The following is a 20,187-nucleotide window of genomic DNA, read 5'->3' as shown; positions in this document are numbered from 1 at the left end:
CCTCCAGTATATTGAGTCTGAGATTTTCAATCAAACGTTATTGCATGCTTAGCTGCTGTAGTGATGTGTAGAAGTTTGTGCTGCAGGAATGTCTGAGGGCTTCATATTTTATATAGCTACTGAGGGATCTGGGTTGACAGTTTTTCCCAGGCCAGGCAGTAGAGAAAAAGGTGAAAACCTCAACCCTGAATTCGTACACAATAGGGCCTCCCTCCCAGAGGTGGAAATGCGTTCCTGCTGTCCTACAACCTCTAAAGCAATCTGAGGAATAATTAAAAACATTCCTCATTTCGTTGAATATGACGTACAGTGAAAAAGGGTAAGTAAACATAATAACATAAGCTAATTAAACTTAACATTACTTTCACAACATGTGACACAGGTTCTCAGTCTCCTAGAGAGGGAGCTTATAAAATATCATAGTTACATAGTAGGTGAGGTTGAAAAAAGACACAAGTCCATTGCTCCCAACTGTCCCTTATTTGAAACAATGTCCCTCATTCCTCCTCATGTGTCCCTCATTTTGGTCTGATCTATATAGTTGTATATAAAAAGCATTATTATCTTTCAAAAAGTGTTTCCCAGTGCTAAACCTTTCATCCAATTTATAAATTGCTGCATTTGTAAATACCAAAAGCCAATATAAAGGAATAGTAGTGGTAAAAAGAACTTGTGGGTTTAACCAATAATTTTTTTTATGCAATTCTCCTTTTTAAGGGGGCCGTGCCAGGGAGTGTGTCCTATGCCTACATACTTTTGCTAATAGGTGTCCCTCATTCCCAATTCAGAAAGTTGGGAGGTATGCAAGTCCATCAAGTCCAATCTATGCGTGTGAAAATAATAAGTCCAGTGGATCGGTTATATTGTTCTGTATATACAGTAGAGCTGCTGATAGAAGATTTTCATCTGAGAACTCACATGAGGGTCACAGAAGGAGCAAGCTACATGGGGTCTTGTAGGTAGAAGAACATACTGCTATTTAGAAGCATAAGCAGCTCTATATGCAGATTACTTTACTATGGCATATACTGTTGATTTCCAGGATGTGTTACTTAAACGATATGGTGCATTATGTGCTCAGAACTGGAAGAAGTACAGATGGCATCATGGCAGGCTTAAATTAGGGGCTTTATGTAAAAATTAGAGCCGCATCACCATGTTAGTTATATTAGGTACAATATTTTCCTTGTTGCTTTTTTTGTTGCAATATGTTTCTGAAGTCTTATGCTGTTGTTAAACAGTATTGTAAACTGCATAGTACATGAGGCCCAGATTTAGGAAGCCTTTATCCAGAATCTTTCCCATGGCAGTTTTTAGTTGAACCTTTGATCAGTACAGTAAATACTAATATTGATCTGAAAAAATAATGGTTTGTCCCATTGCTTTAAATTGTCATTACTAACAAATCAAAACTAAAGAATAGGAACCGTCAGTATTTTTACTGGCAGCCAGTAAAAAACAGGCACTTTTCCCCTGCCAGTAAATGCCAGTGACAGGAAAAGGTTGCCAGTAAAAAAAATATGGCTGTGATGCTCAGTTTAGTACTGAGTATGCACAGTTCCGGTCCGGAGCTGCCTGAGATCATCCCATCGCTGGCTACAGTGTGTTTGGGTAGTGTCGGGGGACGGGTCTGCCTGAAGCGTGTCATGGTGCTGGGGAGCCGAGTGGAGCAGCTGAAACCCTATGTGTGGGGCTGCGGGACTGGAACATGGCAAACCGGGCACAGGACTGTCAGTGCTGTTTGGACTGGAGTGGACTAAAGGGACCACCTGGCGAGGAGAGGGACTGTCACTGTAACTCAGGAGGGGACAGAGGGTGTGTCGGTGATCTGTGCTGCTGCACACTGCTATCAGTGTCACTGTGAGAGTCAATTTCATGTGTGCATGCCGCCAATTCTACATTATTTTCCAATCATTTTTATTGAGATTTTTAAACAAAATGTAAGAATCGACAGGTACATCAACATCTGATATTGCTCATAACTTGCATATCAGATTACATATATAAGAACATGGTAAAACTTTATATTTTCCTTTTGAGCAAATTTTTTAAAGTGGAGGGCCACCATAAAAATAAAAATAGCATTAATATTCTTATTTTTTTTTTTTTTAAACATTCGAAAAAAAATGTAACTTACCAGAAACCCCTGTTGCTAGGCAGTCTTCCTAATCTGCCGCTTCCTCCTCTTGGGCGAGTGGCCCCATGGCCTTCTGGGACATGTGTGTGCCCCAGAACACGACGTGGCCATTCACAAAGCGCCGGGCGACTCGCGAATGAGTAGTAGGAAACAGGCAGTGAAGTCACAAGGCTCCACTGTCTGTTTCCCTTATTGAGGATGGCGGCGCTGGGACACAATACGAGGAACATATCGGCCTCGGGTGGGCCGACATCGCGGGCGCTCTGGACAGGCAAGTGTCCTTATTAAACATCAGCAGCTACAGTGTTTGTAGCTGCTGACTTTTAAAAAAAAAACATTTTTAAGGCTGGAACACCCCTTTAACATGAGGAATTAATAAACCCAAAGGTTAGTCATTGAAGATATACCCTCTCCTACCCTATTATGTCCACTCCTCGCCAATTCTAATTTCTTGCCCTCAGGATTCCTGTCCCTGGGATACTTGCTTACTATATCAAAAATATAGTTAACACTACTGTCATAACATGTGACACATAGTTCTGAGTTTTCTGGAGAGAGAACTTATCAGATAGCATAGTCCTTTGGGAATTCAGTTATTCTTAATTTAGAGCTGCTGGTAGAACTACTCTTGAAGATTCTCATCTGATACGGAGAACTCACAGGAGGCTCACAGGAGGAGCAAGCTACATGGGGTCTTAATGTAGGTAGTGGTATATTGCAGAACATGCTGCTGTTTAGAAGCATAAAAAGCTGTATATGCAGGTTTCTTGGTAATGGTGTATACTGTGGATTTGAAGAATGGGTTATACTGTATAAACTTTATGAAGGGCTGGTGCGAGGATTTTTGACACCCTATACGAAACCTTATTTTGCCGCCCCATTGACTCCGCCCTGCCCCCTTTGTCCTTGCCCTGACCTTTTTAATGACTGCTCAATACGTAAAATAAAAATACCTTTAAAGTTGCTGCTTTCTCCACAAACCAAACTTCTCCTGCACTCCCCACTCCTAGCACCCTGCCATTCCTGCTCCCAGCGATCCCCACTCCCAGCACCCTGCCATTCCTGCTCCCAACAATCCCAACTCCCAGCAACACTGTCACCCCCCCCCCCCCCCCCAGCACCCTGCCATCCCTTAGCACAGCCTGCTACCTTTGCCCCAACAAACTTTGGTCAGGATGTTGAGGGGTGGACAGTCCCCGATTTTGCATACAGCAGAGCAGGAGGAATTATCCCCTCTCCAACTTCCCTTCCAGGCTGGCTGAGTCACACATACACAAGGCTGATTCTGAGTTACAATGCTGGCTGACCACACTCACCCCTGGAGCTGCATTGCCATACAGTCCAGTGACTGCATGAAAAAAAAATAGGCATTTTTAGGGACAATTTTTTTTTTTTGTTTTTTTATTATTATTTTTATTGAGTTTGCAGGGACAATTTGTTTACCTCCATGTTGCTTTCTGCTCCCGATCATCCCTGAGTTCGGCCACTCTGCCCCCCAAGTGATATACGGGATCACCCCTTGGCTGGTCATGCCCCCTCACGAGTCCCAACTAGTGACAATGAAGGAGCCGTGCCAGCTGTTTGGCATCAATCAGAGCCCTGAGCCGCCGAACAGCTCTGCAGCTGGGGGATCAAGAGGAGGGATCTGTCAGTGTACTGCATGTGATAGTTCCCTCCCCATGCCCCTGGAAAATGTCTCCCTCTCCTCCTCCAGGCATCCGATATACTCCTGCAGACTTGCCACACAGGGACAGGGGCTACAATGTGACATCCACCGGGGATGAGAAGGTGACAGGCCATGGCTGCGCCCTAGGCGGCTGCCTTATTCGCCCAGTGGTAGCGCCGGCCCTGACTGTATGGTGCATTATGTGCTCATAACTGGTAGAAGTACAGATGGCATCACAACAAGCTTGAATAAGGGACTTTACAGGCCTTTATGTGAAAATCAGTGCATCATGAGCATATAATCTATATTAGCTGCAATACTTTCCTTCTTAAATTTCTTTGTTCAATTACGTATCTAAAACCTTATGCTGTTAAAAGTTATTTTAAAATAGTATATGAGGCCCAGGTTATGGGTGTTTTTGTTTATCCAAACTTCTTACTTTTTGATTAAACTGGTCACGTTTTATTATTTTCTCATTTTAAATACATTTGTTCAATAAATAATCATTAATAGCGTAGTTAAATTTCAAAGTTATTGCGCAGATAGCAAAAACAATATGGATAATATTGTAAACACCGTATACAAACATCGGGTAGTGTTTGTTTCATGAAATGCATTGGGCGGCGTCCATGCTCACAACGTTACCAAGTCCGCCGATCCCACAAGGCTGTCGGCTTGAATTTGCTGGCAGTCACAGGCCCCCCAGCCCCCCCCCCCCCGCTTTTCTTACCTGAGCCCCTTCATCTCCTCAGTGGGGACGCACTGTCCCTCTATCCACAGGGTCCCATCTCTTGATTGGATAGATTGATATCAGTGCAGCCATTGGCTCCTGCTGCTGTCAATCAAATCCAATGACGCTGGTGGTGGGGCGGGGTCGAGTCCGGCATTGGTGTCTATTGTCTATGGAGAGCGCTTTTCCTAGGGGGTTATCTGATGCAGGGAGGAGCCGCCAGGGGACCCCAGAAGAGGATGTTCGGGGGCCACACTGTGGAAAATGAGCTGCACAGTGGAGGTAAGTATGACATGTTTGTTATTTAAAAAAAAAACAAAAAAAACGATGTTTTACAATCACTGGAAGTACAGACACCTTCTGGTGCCTACAATTACCCATGTTTGTCATTGAATCCATTCCTGTGCCCATGTGGAGCTCCTTAAATCCTAGACCCAAACTGAACAGGACCTTTACAGTTATCTGAACTGGAATAAAGCCTTGCTTCCTATTGTGACTAAACCTACCCACTGTCATTGCGTTGTCAAATATGAGAGCTTAAGTGGGCTTGGTAATAGCAACGGGTGGGGTTGATCTTGAAGAAAAGCCTGGTCCTAAGATCCAAATGACTTTACAAACCCACAGTGATCAATTAAAAGACTAAAACAATTATTTTTTAAATACCACAAGGTGTTTGCACTTCAACAATGTCACTACCCAAGGATCTTAAAGACTAAGTCTTGTAAACGCAAACGTCCGGCTGATATATTCAACTAATGTGCTGTGTATGTTATTTTATTCTGTGCAGGGCTATAGCATGACATGGCTTCAGGGTCTCTTTGTCATGGGTTAGAACAACTCCTTGGGATCAAGAGAAAAAATTCTTACTTTATTGTGCAAAAGTATGGACTTTGTTGAACACAGCTGCTCAAGAGAAACAAAAAGGTAAATGTGTGTCCCTGTTAAATTACTTGCCTCTCCCTCATTTAAAATACATTTGTATATAGACCTGCATCTAACTTTTTGTTGTAGTTCAGTTTGACTTATTCATTTGCAAATCAAGCAATTCTGGCAACCTTGGCAAACCCTATCTTTTTCAAGGAATCTCTCATTTTTGGTTAACATGAATATGCATATATATTTGTCTAGACTGCATAGAGAAAATTGATTTTAATGATCTTTAGTGTTTGGTTGTTATATACAAGACAGTTTGAAATCAGCCATTTTAGCATTTGTGTGCACACTGAAATATTTTGTTTCGGAAATTTCGGTTTTGTCCAAAAAATACATTTATTTAATTACTCCCGAAATTAATTATTTTTTTATTTTGCTTAGTTAAAAATGCATTAGTCCAAAAATTTTAATTAAGGTCAAATCTGTCAGCTAGCCAATCAGGAGAGAGAGGGGGCAGGGCCGGGTCAGGGCTCAGTGTCTGAATGGACACAGGGAGCTGTGGCTCAGCTCGGGTGCCCCCAAGCCGCTTGCTGTGGGGGCACTAAACAGGAGGGAGGTGCCAGGATCACAGAAGAGGGACCCGAGAAGAGGAGGATCTGGGCTGCTCTGTGCAAATCCACTGCAACAGAGCAGGTAAGTATAACATGTTTGTTATTTTTATAGGAAAAAAAAGACTTTAAGGTGAAGTGACCAGAGGATTCTTCAGAGCCTTGTCAGTGGTTGAATTAACAGTCCAATGGGCCATACAGCTACTAGTCAATGAGGGTATCATCTTTTTTTTTTTTTTATTACAGAGGTTATTAAAAGTGTCCAAGCTTTTAACAAAAATGAGAACGCAGCCCTAAGATGTTTACTATATTGTAATAATGCTTCCTAATTTTAACAAAAAATAACATTGCATTTGTATTATGAATAGAGCTGTTGCAGATACGTCACTCGTCTTTCATCAATTATGTGATCAATTACCAGTGAGAAATATTATAATCATACAATGAACGCCTTTGTGCTCAGCTATTACCCACAGTATTTTTCTATTTTTTGAGCTCATAGTGGGTCCGAAGAAGCCCCTATAAAAACATTTCATTAGAAAGTGAACTGGCATGGAAAAATGTTGAAACGTTTTGGGACAAAGAGGCCTTTTCTCTCCCAATCCAGTTTCCCTCTTTCTAATCCTGACCTCTCACACAACTGGATATTTGTATTTACTTATTTCCTTCTAAAACTTTTTTTATTTGGGGAGAAAACATCCCTGCACTTCCTTGTATCTCATCGAGGGAAGAATGGGATACAGTATTTGTTTGTAGCAGTCTTCAGGGATTCAGACATCACACATCTCAGGAGACTGTGGGGTACTCTGCGGCATATGTGCCACATCATGGGGGGGGGGCAGATGTCCCTTCTTGTTTTTTTCAAACAGTCCCCTGGTGACATGTGCATTTGTGTCATCAGGGGCAGCTGAAAGAACTTGGAAGAAACGGTGCCCCCCATCATCAATGTCAGAGAAACATGGCAAAAAGGGGGACAGGTGTGCTCTGGCAGATCAATAATAAACATTGCTGGATCACTGGGTGTGTAACTATCTTATTTTTGTCTGCTACAGAGGTAAGGAAGGGGGTTGAAAAATAGGGAGTTGAAGTCTCTTTTTAACAAATCATATCAGGTGACAACTGAGATGCCAGCTTCTATGACAGCATAGTGCTAATGAAGTGACTTGTATTGAATTAATAAAGAGAAGTCACATTGTATGAATCTCACACCATGAAAATTAATAGAAAGTGGTTCAGCACCATGGTTTTTCATGCTTTTTAGAATTTAAAGTAACTATACATAGAGACCGCCTTCATTTGGTATTTGTATATACCATGTGATTGTAATAACTGTTGTAGATTATTTCAGCAAAATGTATACAATTCAATTGGAAAAGTGTTCATTGTGATGTGTTTAGCAGATTAACGAATCACTGTCAGTCAGTTGTTGTTATTCATGCCCCTTTGTTGATTGCAGTTAAAGCAATATAGTTTGCTAAGCCTGTGATTGGAAGAGAGAACACAGAAGTAACCATGTTTGTTGGTTTGCTTCCCTTCACTATCCAATCAGCAAGCAGGTATGTAAGATTGCCAGTATTTGGTATCAGTGGTGGCTGGTGCTCCATTTTTTGAGGGGGCGGAAAACAAACCACCTGACCCCAGCCCTGTTTGGTCGGCCAGTCAACCAATCAAATACCCCCACTGTTGCTCGGTAGATCAGCAAACAAACCCCCCCCCCCTTGCCGCTCGCCCGTCTGCTCACCAGCCCCAAACTTACCCCACCCAGGTTGGGGGCAGCTTTGGTGGCTTCCCCTGTGTCTCCTTCTCTGCAGCTTCCCCTCTGCTTCTGCTCCCAGCCAATACTGGCTTCTCCTGTTGGCCAATCGGGTCTTAAGACCTGCTTACTGATTGGCCAGGAGGAGAAGCAGGAAGACAATAGTGAATATTAATTCGCTATTATCACACAACTTGGTGAGCACTCCCAGAGCCCACCCTTTTTGAAGCCAGTTAGAGCCTCAGGCTCTAATCCTGTGCTTCAAAAAAAAACACTGAAATACATGCGTCCGGCTCCCTGCATGTAGATTAGGGGCCGGGCACATGGACCATTGTGCCCCTAATGGAGCGGCCGCCACTGCTTGGTAATGTAAAGAAAGTCTGACTGGTTTACATTGCTGCTCCTTCTACCAATCTGAATGTTGATGTGCAAGAGGCTAGTACAAAGACATATTACCATACTAGTTAAAAAAACATTCATGTGTCTTTTAAAAAATACTTAACTTGATAAAATTTGAGTCCCTTAGATCTCCCTACACATTTATGCCCTGTACACACGGTCGGATTTTCCAACGGAAAAGCAAAATCCGACCGTGTGTGGGCTCTGATTTTTTCCGTCTGAAATCCCGAGGAAAAAGTTTGAGAGCTGGATCTAAAATTTTCCGACAACAAAATCCGATCCATTTTTTTCCGATCGTTTGTAGAGAATTTCCGACGGACAAAGTGCCACGCATGCTCAGATTAAATTACGAGACCAAAGCTATTGGCTACTAGCCTCTACGTAGTCCCATCGTACGCAACGAAGGTCACCTCGTTCCGGACGATCGGATTTTCCGACAACTTTGTCCGACCGTGTGTATGCAAGACAAGTTTGGCACAAAATCCGTCAGAAAAAAATGATGGATTTTGATGTCGGAATGTTCGACCGTGTGTACAAGGCATTCGATTTGCTTTTCCCCAACCCTGTTATTTCATATGTGCTCATAACTATAGTTTATTAAGTTTTGAACATTACATTTTAGAGGCTGCCTTAAAAAACTGACTCTTGTCTTTCATGTGTAATGTGTGCACAGAATACATAGACATGATTGTGAACACATTTTTTTTCTTAGCATTGTGACCCTGAATTTACCTTGGTATTTTATGCTTACTTCCTTCTTCCCTCTCTCCTTGTTTTTCTTTCAAATTCTTTACCACTAATGTTGCTGGAAAAACCCGCAATCTTAATTCAGGGGAAATTTAGTGTGAGAGAAGTAAACTCAGATGGCTTTGATCGGAAACTGACTGTTCAATTGAACAGTGATCTTGCAAAACCTAATAACCTTAGACTTTGTTTAAAGTGCCTTTGTTGTTTGCAGATGCTGGACTGCATGATAATTTGTATTCAACCTATGGTGAAAGGAAGCAAAATTGCTTGATTTCCCTCACACAGAGTTATTGTGTTCTTCTTCGGGGGGGGCTGGGGTGGTGGGCGTAGGGAGTCATCCCTGCCGGGAGAAGACAGTGACTATTGCTAAGGGCTATGTGATCGCATCCTAAAAATCCGGCATGCTGGTTGTGCCCAAATCATTTGATGAATCGACTTGGGTACAATCAGTCTGCCCATAGATGGTTTGAATCTCAGGTGGTCCTGTCCAGGGCCGTCTTTAAGGCCAGGCAAAAGGGGCAGCTGCCCTTGGCCCTGTCATTGTTGTGGGGTCCAAAACAGCTGCCTCATACTTGCCAATTTTCCAGGTTTAAATTCCCTTGTCCCTTGGAGTTTTATTCCTGTGATGTGTCCCAATATCTCAGTGTGAAGTGCTGGTACTAATGCTGCCCAGCTCTGCACTATTGTTGTGTGCAGATAACTCACCCGCTGACCCTGTGTTTACATGTAAATAACTGCCATTAGTATGTAAATAGGAGCGACAATAATAACTAAATAGCTGTGGCTGGCGGCATTCCTATGTATATCATGCTCCCCTGCTGTGAGGAGGTGATGTGCTGTAACCTCTAGCAACTAATCAGTGAGCCGTAATGTGTGCTGTAACCTCTAGCAACTAGTCAGTAAGCAGTAATGATATGCTGTAACTGCTGGAAACCAATCACAATTGCTGCCTGATCTGATACAGAAAACTGATTTTAAGTCTAGCTGCTATTTATTGTATGTCTCAGAGTAGGTGGAGAGGGAAATTGCATTGGGGGGGGGGGGGGGGGGGGGCAAGAAAAATTTTGCCCAGGGTCCAATCTATATTAAAGAAGGCCCTGGTCCTGTCACAAGTTAGCCTACAGTTTTCTGCATGTGTATTCTTACCTACTTGCAGCAGTGCTTTTCCTACCCTAATTCCTTTCACATGTGTGGTTTGGCTGTTCTTACCTATGGGCATCATCTGCTATTCTGTGGACTTTTTTTTCCTTTCCCTCCATCATTTCCTTGCCCGCCTCCTAGTCTGCTTGCCTATATAAGACATGCTCAGTGTAACCCACATTGCCTGAGCAACTTCACAATTGTCTGAGCTCCTTTTTGCTACTTGTGTATACTGTGTCTGACTACCTGTGTACCAATCCTGGCTTCATTCTCCATCTATGCTTGTTTACTGCTTGTACTGACCTTGGCTTGTCTCCTGCACTTCCTGTTGTCTCCTACTGTTTGTACTCTGCACAATGTTCAAATCATTAGTAAGACCTCATCTGGAATATGCAGTTCAATTTTGGGCACCAGTTCTCAAAAAGGATATCGGGGAACTGGAGAAAGTGCAGAGAAGGGCAACCAAACTGATAAGAGGCATGGAGGAGCTCAGCTATGAGGAAAGATTAGAGGAACTGAATTTATTCACTCTTGATAAGAGGAGAATAAGGGGGGATATGATCAACATGTACAAATGTGAATGTGGTATTGAGTTATTCACTTTAGAGTCAACACAGAGGATAGGGGGGCACTCTTTACATCTAGAGGAAAAGAGATTTCATCTCCAAACATGGAAAGTTTCTTCACAGTAAGAGCTGTGAAAATGTGGAATAGACTCCCTGCAGAGGTGGTTCTGGTCAGCTCAGTAGAATGCTTTAAGAAAGGTCTGGATTATTTCCTAATGTACATAATATAACTGGGTACTAACATTTATAGGTTAAGTTGATCCAGGGAAAATCCAATTGCCTCTCGGGGGATCAGGAAGGAATTTTTTCCCCTGTTGTAGCAAATTGGATCATGCTCTGGATCAACTGTGGGTATAGAATTGGGTACATGGGATTGTATGATATTATTTTTTTATTTTTTTTGTGGTTGAGCTGGATGGACTTGTGTCTTTTTTTAACCTGACTAACTATGTAACTATGTCTCGGCATCCTCTGCTGGGCATAGCTGGGGGCCACAACCTGGTTCCAGCCCCATCATCTCTACCTACATGGGCCCTGGTGAAGAAGCATGCTGGGGCTTAGACACAGCACCCTGAGTTTGTGATCTACAAGAGCTTACTACCAAAGATGCTTGACAGGTTCTTGCTGAAAGGGCCAAGGTTTGAATCATCTAGTTATGGTTTGTATTTGTTGCTGTTTATTGAGATAAAAATCACTTTAGGTGACCTTTATATAGGATTTTATATCTTTTAGATTTGTCTACAAAATCATACCTCTTAATTCATACCTTAAAGTGATTGTAAAGTCTTGTTCCCCCCCCCCCCCCACCACCATAAAATAATAAACATGTTATACTTGTCTGCTCTGTTGCAGTGGATTTGCACATAGCAGCCTGAAGCCTTCTCTTCTTGGGTGCCTCTTCTGTGATCGTAGCTCCTCCTCCCCGTTGAGTGCCCCCACAGCAAACCGCTTGCTATGGGGGCACCCGAGCCAAGTCAAAGCTTCCTGTATCCATTTAGACACTGGGCCCCAACCTGGCCCCGAATGCATTAAGATAAAAAAAAAAACCTTTTGCCTTTAAAGCCCCTTAAAACTGATTAGACTTTCTCTATGTAAGCTAAACACTTTAAAGAAAAGCTCCACTGTGTCTAAAATTATTATACATAACAAATACAGTATAATTGCTACATAAACGTTTTTTTTTCTACATATTTATACACATAAACATTCCTGCACTTAAATATATTTGATTTTAAAAAGTCTTTATTACAATCTGCAGATGCAGTAGTTTTCTATTTAAAAAAAATGAATGATGCCTTCTTGAAATGAAACTCCCAGAAATCCAATTTTTTAACTAATATGGTAAAAATGTTATGGCTGACACATATTACCTATGCAGAAAACTATTTTGCTTTATTAGTCAATGTTTAACATGTTATATATTATAAGTTTATCACGCGAGCAAACAATAGCAGTTTTCTCAATTTCACAGGCATGGCAAACACGTTAAACCAGCTGTTACATAAATCTAATCAAACTGAACTATTTCTGTTTGCAGCTTATCGGGAACACAGTGCATGAACCAGACAGGTAAGATAACATAAACTAACAATAGCTCCAATGTACACGGAAATATACCTTAATCAATTATTGTATCAGTGATACCATGAGATTATGGGAATTATATAGACCCTGACACAGGCAGAAGAATTGCCATGCAAACATTACAAGACCAGCTATTTCTGGGTCCTTTATGAATGCATGTTCTAAAAGAAACAGAAACGGATCAGATAATAGGGCCCACTATAACAGGAGGACTCATGGAAGTAAAGACTGGTCTGACAGTAGTTACAGTAATGGTGCGTACACGCGATCGGACTGTCCGGCGGACCAGAGTCCGTCGGAACAATTCGATTGTGTGTGGGCTCCAGTGGACTTTTTCTTCACCAAAAGTCTGGCGGACCTAGAAATAAGACTGGCTTCAAATTTGTCCGCCGGACTCGGCTTTTAGCGGACAATCCAATGTGTGCTAGTCCGACGGACTAAAACCGACGCTAGGGCAGCTATTGGCTACTGGCTATGAACTTCCTTATTCTACGTCATCACGTTCAAATCCATCTGACTTTTGGAGTGATCGTGTGTGGCCAAGTCTGTTTGTTTAAAAGTCCGGTGGACCTCAGCTGCAAAGTCCGTCAGGTTGTCCGCCCGGACCAAGTCCGTCAAAGTCCGGTCGTGTGTACACAGCATAACAGAAGGACAGCGCTGTGAAAGCTGGACACTGGATGTATGCATATATCTATGTAAATACAGGACATAGCTTAGAAGATGTATAGATAATATTGGATTTAGTAGTAGTGCAGTCTTTTCTTGCCCGAAAAAATATTTCTTTCAAACTTGTGATTGGGCATCTGGATACTATACGTCAAGGGTATTCAGAATATAAGATTTAGGGTGATAATGACCTATAAGGGGCCTATACACACCACTTGGGGTCATCTTTGGGGGGGGGGTTAAATGTACATGTGTTAATGTGTTTTCAACATGCCTACGCCTGTGTGCAAGATCATAATTTGGGCCCCATTGCTTGATTAGTGTGAAGAGTGGGCATGGTTTTAATTGTGCCAGAGTTGTTGTATTCCCCATGTGAACAAGGCTTTACTATTTTTTTTTAATTATTATTTTACAATGTTTTTATTTTTGTTGGGGGGGGGGGTGGTGAAACGTTAGGGGTTTGAACAGACCCAGAAGTCTCTTTTTTTTTTGAGACAGAGAGAGGGACTGGGGACATATAGTCTTCAATCTCTTTCTCTGTACACTCAAAATAGGAGGCAGAGTGCCTCCTATTCATTCACAAACTGAAGCATAGTAACCACAGTTTACTATGATTCGGCAATGAATAAACAGAGGGGCAATTTTTACTGATTGCTTACTGTGTTAATTTGGGAAGGGGCTGGTAAATATAACATGTTTAGCAGCCCCCAGCATTACCCTCACTCACCAACCTAAACACCTGTCTCCCACCCCAGCAGCAGCTGCAGCCAGTCCATGTGTGCAATGTGTTTTAGTGCACAGTGGGTCCCACCTCCCTCGGAGCCCATCTATACTGTATACATGGGTGATAAACCACTGCACCTAAGTCAGGCAAGCATTTGCACAAGTGTCAGTAACATTACTGATGTGTGTCAAATTCAGTTAGTTCTTACTACTCTATTGCCAATTTAGGAATCTCTTGTTATGGCAGCAACAAATTCTTAGTGAATTCGTTCTCAACTTAGAAAACTGGCGGTACTAACTCTGAGTTGACAAACAGAGGTACGCTTGTACTCACAGTGGGCCATGCCTGTGCTGGGAAGCTGTCTTGTATGTGATAGCTCCCTACACAGTGCTCTATCCCCTGACCCCATTTATCTGTTGGCTGGGAGATTCCCTGGCAGAAAGATAAATGTAAATGGGGATATTGATGATGTCTTTACCAAATATGGCAATTATTATATCTGGGAACTGACCTGTCACTGGGTGTGTGGAGGCTAATGGGAAATTGAGAGACTAGTTTTGTTTTGATTCACAGTGCATTGCAGTGGGCAAATTGACAATAGGTCCACCCACTGCCGAAACGCTATCAATCAAAATTGAAGCAGACCTGATTGAAATTGCATTATTCAGTTCTCCATCAAGCTCTGCCCACCCATAGTACAAATCTCCTGAGCCACGCATCTGTCAGTGTGATGCAGTAGCCTAAGCCCCTGTACACACGGTCGGAGAGTCTGCCAACCAAATCCGTCGGATTTTGTCCGTCAGATTTAGTCTGACAGATTGTGTCCGAAACTGTTGCATACACACGGTCGAACTAAGTTGTCGAAAAATCCGATCTTTCAGAACGTGATGACGTAATTTCGTTACGATGGGACTAGATTCAGGCTAGTAGCCAATAGCTTTGATGAAGGAATTTTATCTGAGCATGCGTGGCACTTGGTCCGATCAAAATTCTCTACACATGATCGGATTACGTCCGACCGGCCCAGTTGGTCGGGAAATATTTCCAACATGTTGGAAAATTGGGTCCGACGGAGATTCGGACAGAATCAGTCCGATGCGTACCACACACAGTCGGATTATCTGACGACACGGTCCGATAAGACGCATTCCGAAGGATTCTCCGACCGTGTGTACGCGGCATTAGAAGGAGGGAGTGTACTGGGGAAGGAGAGTCCAGTGTGGACACTCGGACCTCAGTCCAGACATGACAGGTACATGAATCGGGCAAAAATACTGACACCCTGCCCTGTCAAAATTCAAAAGGGTGTCTATGAGAGCTGCTGGCCAAAGTGATGTTTGATTAAAGAGTATAGACTATATTATTATGGGAGAGGTATGGGCTTAACTGATCTTGTCTGAAGCACTCTGGGATTATAAAGCATGTTAAGAAAACAGTGATGTAAAAATAACAAAAGATTGTATATACAATACATTACATATTACCTTTGGTATCATTTCCTTTGCAGGGCTAAGCACAGATAATATCAGTCAAGACTTTTTTGAGAAAGGTAAGAGACTATCAGGTCTGTTGAGCAGAACATTGCAAAATACAACATGCAAAATACAGTAACACAAAATCAATGAAATTCTAATTTTATTAAAGTAACCCAATGTGAAAAAGAGGTATAATTATTTACTATGGGTTTCTGCAATGTTCTTTATTATTTATTGAATAAGCTTCTGTTATGTGTCTGTAGTCATGACTATTACACTGAAACAAATAATTATCAAATTAGTGTAAACCAGGGGTCTCCAAACTGCGGCCTTAGATTGCCTTTATCCGGTTCTTGGGGCACTATTCATCCCACTGATATGAGACACTATTCTGCATTCTGACATCAAAAATGGGGCATAACTCTTGCCACTGACATCAATAATGGGGTGCCATTTCTCCCATTGACACCAACAATGGTACACTTATTCCACCCCCTAATACCAAAGATGGGGCACTATTTACTCCCATTGATGCAAAAAAAAAAATTGAATCCTGCTGGCCACAATCTGCCCCCCCTGTAGTCTGATAGGCAGTAAACTAGTCTTTTGTTTTGAAAGTTGGGAGACCTCTGGTTTAAACTAAACACACATGTAGTTATAATTAAAGTGGTTCCAAAGGTACAAGGTTGTTTACCTTAATGCATTCTATGCAGGAACTTATTAACAAGGGCAAAGGTGATTTGGGAAGCATAAAAATTGTTAATATTTCCCTGAGAACTTCTCCTGCTTTAAGAAAAGCTAAAAGCAGGAGTCCAAGCGGGAATGTAGCCTAATGCCGCATACACACGACCGGACTTTTGGAATGACTAGGTATGACGGTCTTCCGAACAAATGGACTTGGCCACACACAAACAGACTAATTCCATTCGAAAGTCTGTTTGTTTTGAACGTGATGATGTAAGACGAGACTAAACAAGGAAGTTCAATAGCCAGTAGCCAATAGCTGTCCTTGCGTCGTATTTGGTCCGTCAGGACCAGCATACAGACGAACTGATTTTTTGACCGGACTCAAGTCCATCAGAAAGATTTGAAACATGTTTTATTTCTACGACCGTCTGACTTTTGGGGAAAAAAGTCTGCTGGAGCCCACACACAATCAAATTGTCCGACGGATTCCGGTTCGCAATCTTATGCCCCGTACACATGAGCAGAATTTCCATTAAAAAAGTGTGATGTGAGCTTTTGGTCGGATATTCCAACCGTGTGTATGCCCCATCCAACTTTTTCTGTCCGAATTTACACCAGCAAAAGATTGAGAGCTGGTTCTCTATTTTTCCATCGGAAAAAGTTCCTATTGGATTTGTTTGTATGCAATTTGGAAGCATTGAACTTAATTTTCTTGGCTCGTTGGAGTGTTGTACGTCACAGCGTTCTTGACGGTCGAAAGTTGAGAACTTTTGTGTGACCATGTGTATGCAAGTCAAGCTTGAGCGGAATTCCTTCAGAAAAACCATCAAAGATTTTTCCAACGGAAATTCCGCTCTTGCGTACAGGGCATGAGTTGCTAACAGAACCTAAAATGTAACTATTCAAAGCCATTTCAAGGTAAAGCAAGTGTTTAAACCACAATCAGTTTTTTTTTCATTTTTCAAAGAAAGGATATAAATGTTGGTAAAGTCCAATCATATAAAATATTTTTTTGATGAACATATCTAGTACAAAACATAAAAGTCTGTTAAATACAGTGCCTTGAAAAAGTATTCATACTCCTTCAAATTTTCCACTTTTTGTCATGTTACACCCAAAAACGTATATGTATATTATTGAGGTTTTATATGATAGACCAACACAAAGTGGCACATAATTGTGAAGTGGAAGGAAAATGATAAATGGTTTTCAACATTTTTTACAAAGAAATATGTGAAACATGCATTTGTATTCAGCCCCCTGAGTCAATACTTTGTAGAACCCCCTTTCGCTGCAATTACAGCTGCAAGTCTTTTTGGAGATGTCTCTAACAACTTTCCACATCTAGAGAGTGAAAATTTTGCCCATTCTTCTTTGTAAAATGGCTCAAGCTCTGTCAGATTAGATAGAGAATGTATGTGAACAGCAATTTCCAAGTCTTGCCACAAATTCTCAGTTGCGTTTAGGTTTGGACTTTGACTGGGCCATTCTAACACATGAGTATGCTTTGATCTAAACTATTCCAGTGTAGCTCTGGCTGCATGTTTAGGGTCGGTGTCCTGCTGAAGGTGAAGGTGAACCTCCACCCCAGTCTTGCAAACGCTAACAGGATTTATTCTAAGATTGCCCTGTAAGATGTTACCCTAAGATTGGCTCCATCTATCTTCCCACCAACCCTGACCAGCTTCCCTGTCCCTGCTGAAGAAAAGCATCCCCACAACATGATGTGCAGTTTTCCGCTACACATTTTGCTTAAAGGGCAAAAAGTAAAATTTTGGTCTCATTTGACTACATGGCTTCTTGCAAACTGCAAACAGGACTTCTTATGGCTTTCTTCTTGCCACTCTTCCATAAAGGCCAGATTTGTGGAGTGTATGACTAAGTCTTGCCATACATTATACGATTTTCTTCTTCAATTTTCCTTTAGATTTATCAAAACCATATAATATGAGGTCAAACCTAATCACTTTCAATGTGTATTTTCAATGTGTATGCAGTTAGGCATGCCTTTGGTTGAAGGTAAAGTTAAAGAAAATTTAATAAGAAAATTGTATAGTGTATGGCCAGCCTAATAGTTTTTCTGTGGACAGATTCTTCCACTTGAGCTGTGGATCTCTACAGCTCCTCCAGAGTTACCATGGACCTCTTGGCTGCTTCTCTGATTATCCCCTTGCCTGGCCTGTTATTTTAGGTGGACGGTCATGTGTTCGTAGGTTTGCAGTTGTGCCATACTCTTTTCGTTTTCAGATGATGAGTTGAACAGTGCTCGATGAGATGTTCAAAGCTTGGGATATTTTTTTTATAACCTGACCCTGCTTTAAACTTCTCCACAACTTTATCCCTGACCTGTTTGGTATGTTCCTTGGCCTTCTTGATGCTGTTTGTTCCCTAAGTTTCTCTAACAAATCTCGAAGGGCTTCACAGAACAGCTGTATTTGTACTGAGATTAAATTACACATTGTTGGACTCTATTTAAGGCAATTGGTTCCACTAGATATTAGTTAGGGGTTTTAGAGTAAAGGGATCTGAATACAAATGCACACCACACTGTTCATATATTTATTTGTAAAGAAAATAAATTGAAAAACATTTCTCATTTTCCTTCCACTTTACAATTGTGTGCCCCTTTCTGTTGGTCTATCATATAAAATCCCAATAAAATAGATATATGTTTTTGATTGTAACATGACAAAATGGGGACAATTTCAAGGGGCAGAATATTTTTTTAAGGCACTGTACATGGGCTCAAAAAAAATTGAGCTATACAAAATAATCACAATCATCTACAATAATGTTTTTATATGTGGTTTTAAGGCTGTAAACATAATGTCTCCAGTTAATGGAATATGTCCCGACCCTTAGTCTATATGGCTATATTGCTATGCCTTAGTGGTTATTCCTGCTTTGGTGTTTTGAATGTGAGTCACTCGCTGTTCCCTATCGTCACATAGGATGAATGATAGTTATGACACATCTTCACTGGTTATATAAGAAAGAATGTGCTGTGCCTATTTTCCTGCACACTGACAACAAATAACCTCTATGGAAATTCTTCCATATAATTATGGTATATTAGTAGATTTAACATTCCATTACCACAGTCAAATAAAAGTACTGTCTATATATACAAATATGTGCCTTTGGTTATGTAAACAGCACTGTATAAATGCACCATGTGATCTTAGTATATTTCCATTCACCCTTTCTTTTCTTCTTATTGTTTAGGCTTGGCATGCAAAATGGGGATGACCAAACTATCTGTCAAGGATTATATGAGGCAAGCTTACTTGTATTTTCTCAATGTTCACTGTACACTTGGGTATTTTTTAAGGAGACTAAATTGTACACAACAGTAAACTGACTATAGAAGTATATCTACTTTATTACTATTATTCTATTGCCGAGGTTGTTTGTATCCAGATAAAATACAGACACAAATATGTACCCAGGCACCTATACCAATATGTATCTGGCAGCCCAGGGGCACAGTAAAGAATAACATTCAGGATTGGAACTGCTCTTGTTTAACCACCTCAATACAGGGCACTTACACCCCCTTCCTGCCAAGGCCATTTTTCAGATTCCAGCGCTGTCACACTTTGAATGACAATTACGCGGCCATGCTACACTGTAACCATGTGAAATTGTTAGCATTTTCAAACAAATAGAGCTTTATTTTGGTGGTATTTAATCACTCCTGGGTATTTTTTTTTCCTAAACAAAAAAAAAACAAAAAAAAAGGACCACAGATTTTGAAAAAAAAAAGGTTTTCTTAGTTTCTGTCACTGAATTTTGTAAATAAGTAATTTTTCTCTTCACTGATGGGCATTGATGAGGTGGCACTGATGAGGCACCAATATGCCGCATTTATGGGCACAGATAGGTGGCACTGATAGGTGCCACTGATGGGCACAGATAGGCAGCACTGGTGGGCACAGATGGGCGGCACATATAGGCGGCATTGATGGGTGCACTGATGGGCATTGATGGGCAGCACTGATAGCCAGCACTGACTGGCATCACTAATGGCCATTGATTGCTGGGACTTATGGGCACTGATTGCTGCCACTTGTGGACACAGATTGGTGGCAAATGTGGGCACTGGTTGGCACTGATTGCTGGCAGTGGTGGACAATCATTGCTGTTAGTGGTGTGGATTTCATTGTAATCAGGGCACTGATGATCAGTGCCCTGATTACATACCTAGCTGTCCCTCATGAAGAGATGCCGCTGATTGGTTCTCCTCTCCTCACATTCTGTCAGTGTGAAGCAAGGAGCACCGATTACCAGCATCTTCGTGTTTACATATGACTGGACACAGCCGATCACATAGTTAAAGGGGCGTGACCGTGGCTCTTCACACAGATCAAGGTCACGCCGTGCCCTAGCAACTTGGCGCGGCCATGCTCGCCATGCTGCACTCCCCCGGGGG

General features: G+C 41.7%; 1 protein-coding gene across 4 annotated transcripts in view; it reads left to right on the top strand.

Moving 5' to 3' along the window:
- The window catches only part of ITPRID1 (ITPR interacting domain containing 1), a 208,048-nt gene that overhangs the window by 82,679 nt on the left and 105,182 nt on the right, over nucleotides 1-20,187 (top strand). For 3 of the 4 annotated variants that reach the window (XM_077491713.1, XM_077491714.1, XM_077491715.1), the window contains exons 2-5: nucleotides 5,321-5,457; nucleotides 12,157-12,188; nucleotides 15,101-15,142; nucleotides 18,981-19,032. In XM_077491713.1, the coding sequence (XP_077347839.1) occupies nucleotides 5,417-5,457; nucleotides 12,157-12,188; nucleotides 15,101-15,142; nucleotides 18,981-19,032 (167 nt within the window). In that variant the 5' untranslated portion in view covers nucleotides 5,321-5,416. The remainder of the gene's footprint in view (nucleotides 1-5,320; nucleotides 5,458-12,156; nucleotides 12,189-15,100; nucleotides 15,143-18,980; nucleotides 19,033-20,187) is intronic. The other variant, XM_077491716.1, reaches the window with a different exon arrangement.

This window comes from Lithobates pipiens, unplaced genomic scaffold (genome assembly GCF_037356315.1).
Source record: "Lithobates pipiens isolate NorthernLeopardFrog02 unplaced genomic scaffold, aLitPip1_a1.2 Scaffold_19, whole genome shotgun sequence".
NCBI classification, from domain to species: Eukaryota; Metazoa; Chordata; class Amphibia; order Anura; family Ranidae; genus Lithobates; species Lithobates pipiens.
The sequence above is the reverse complement of the archived record's forward strand: the minus strand, read 5'-3'. Positions and strand labels throughout refer to the sequence as shown.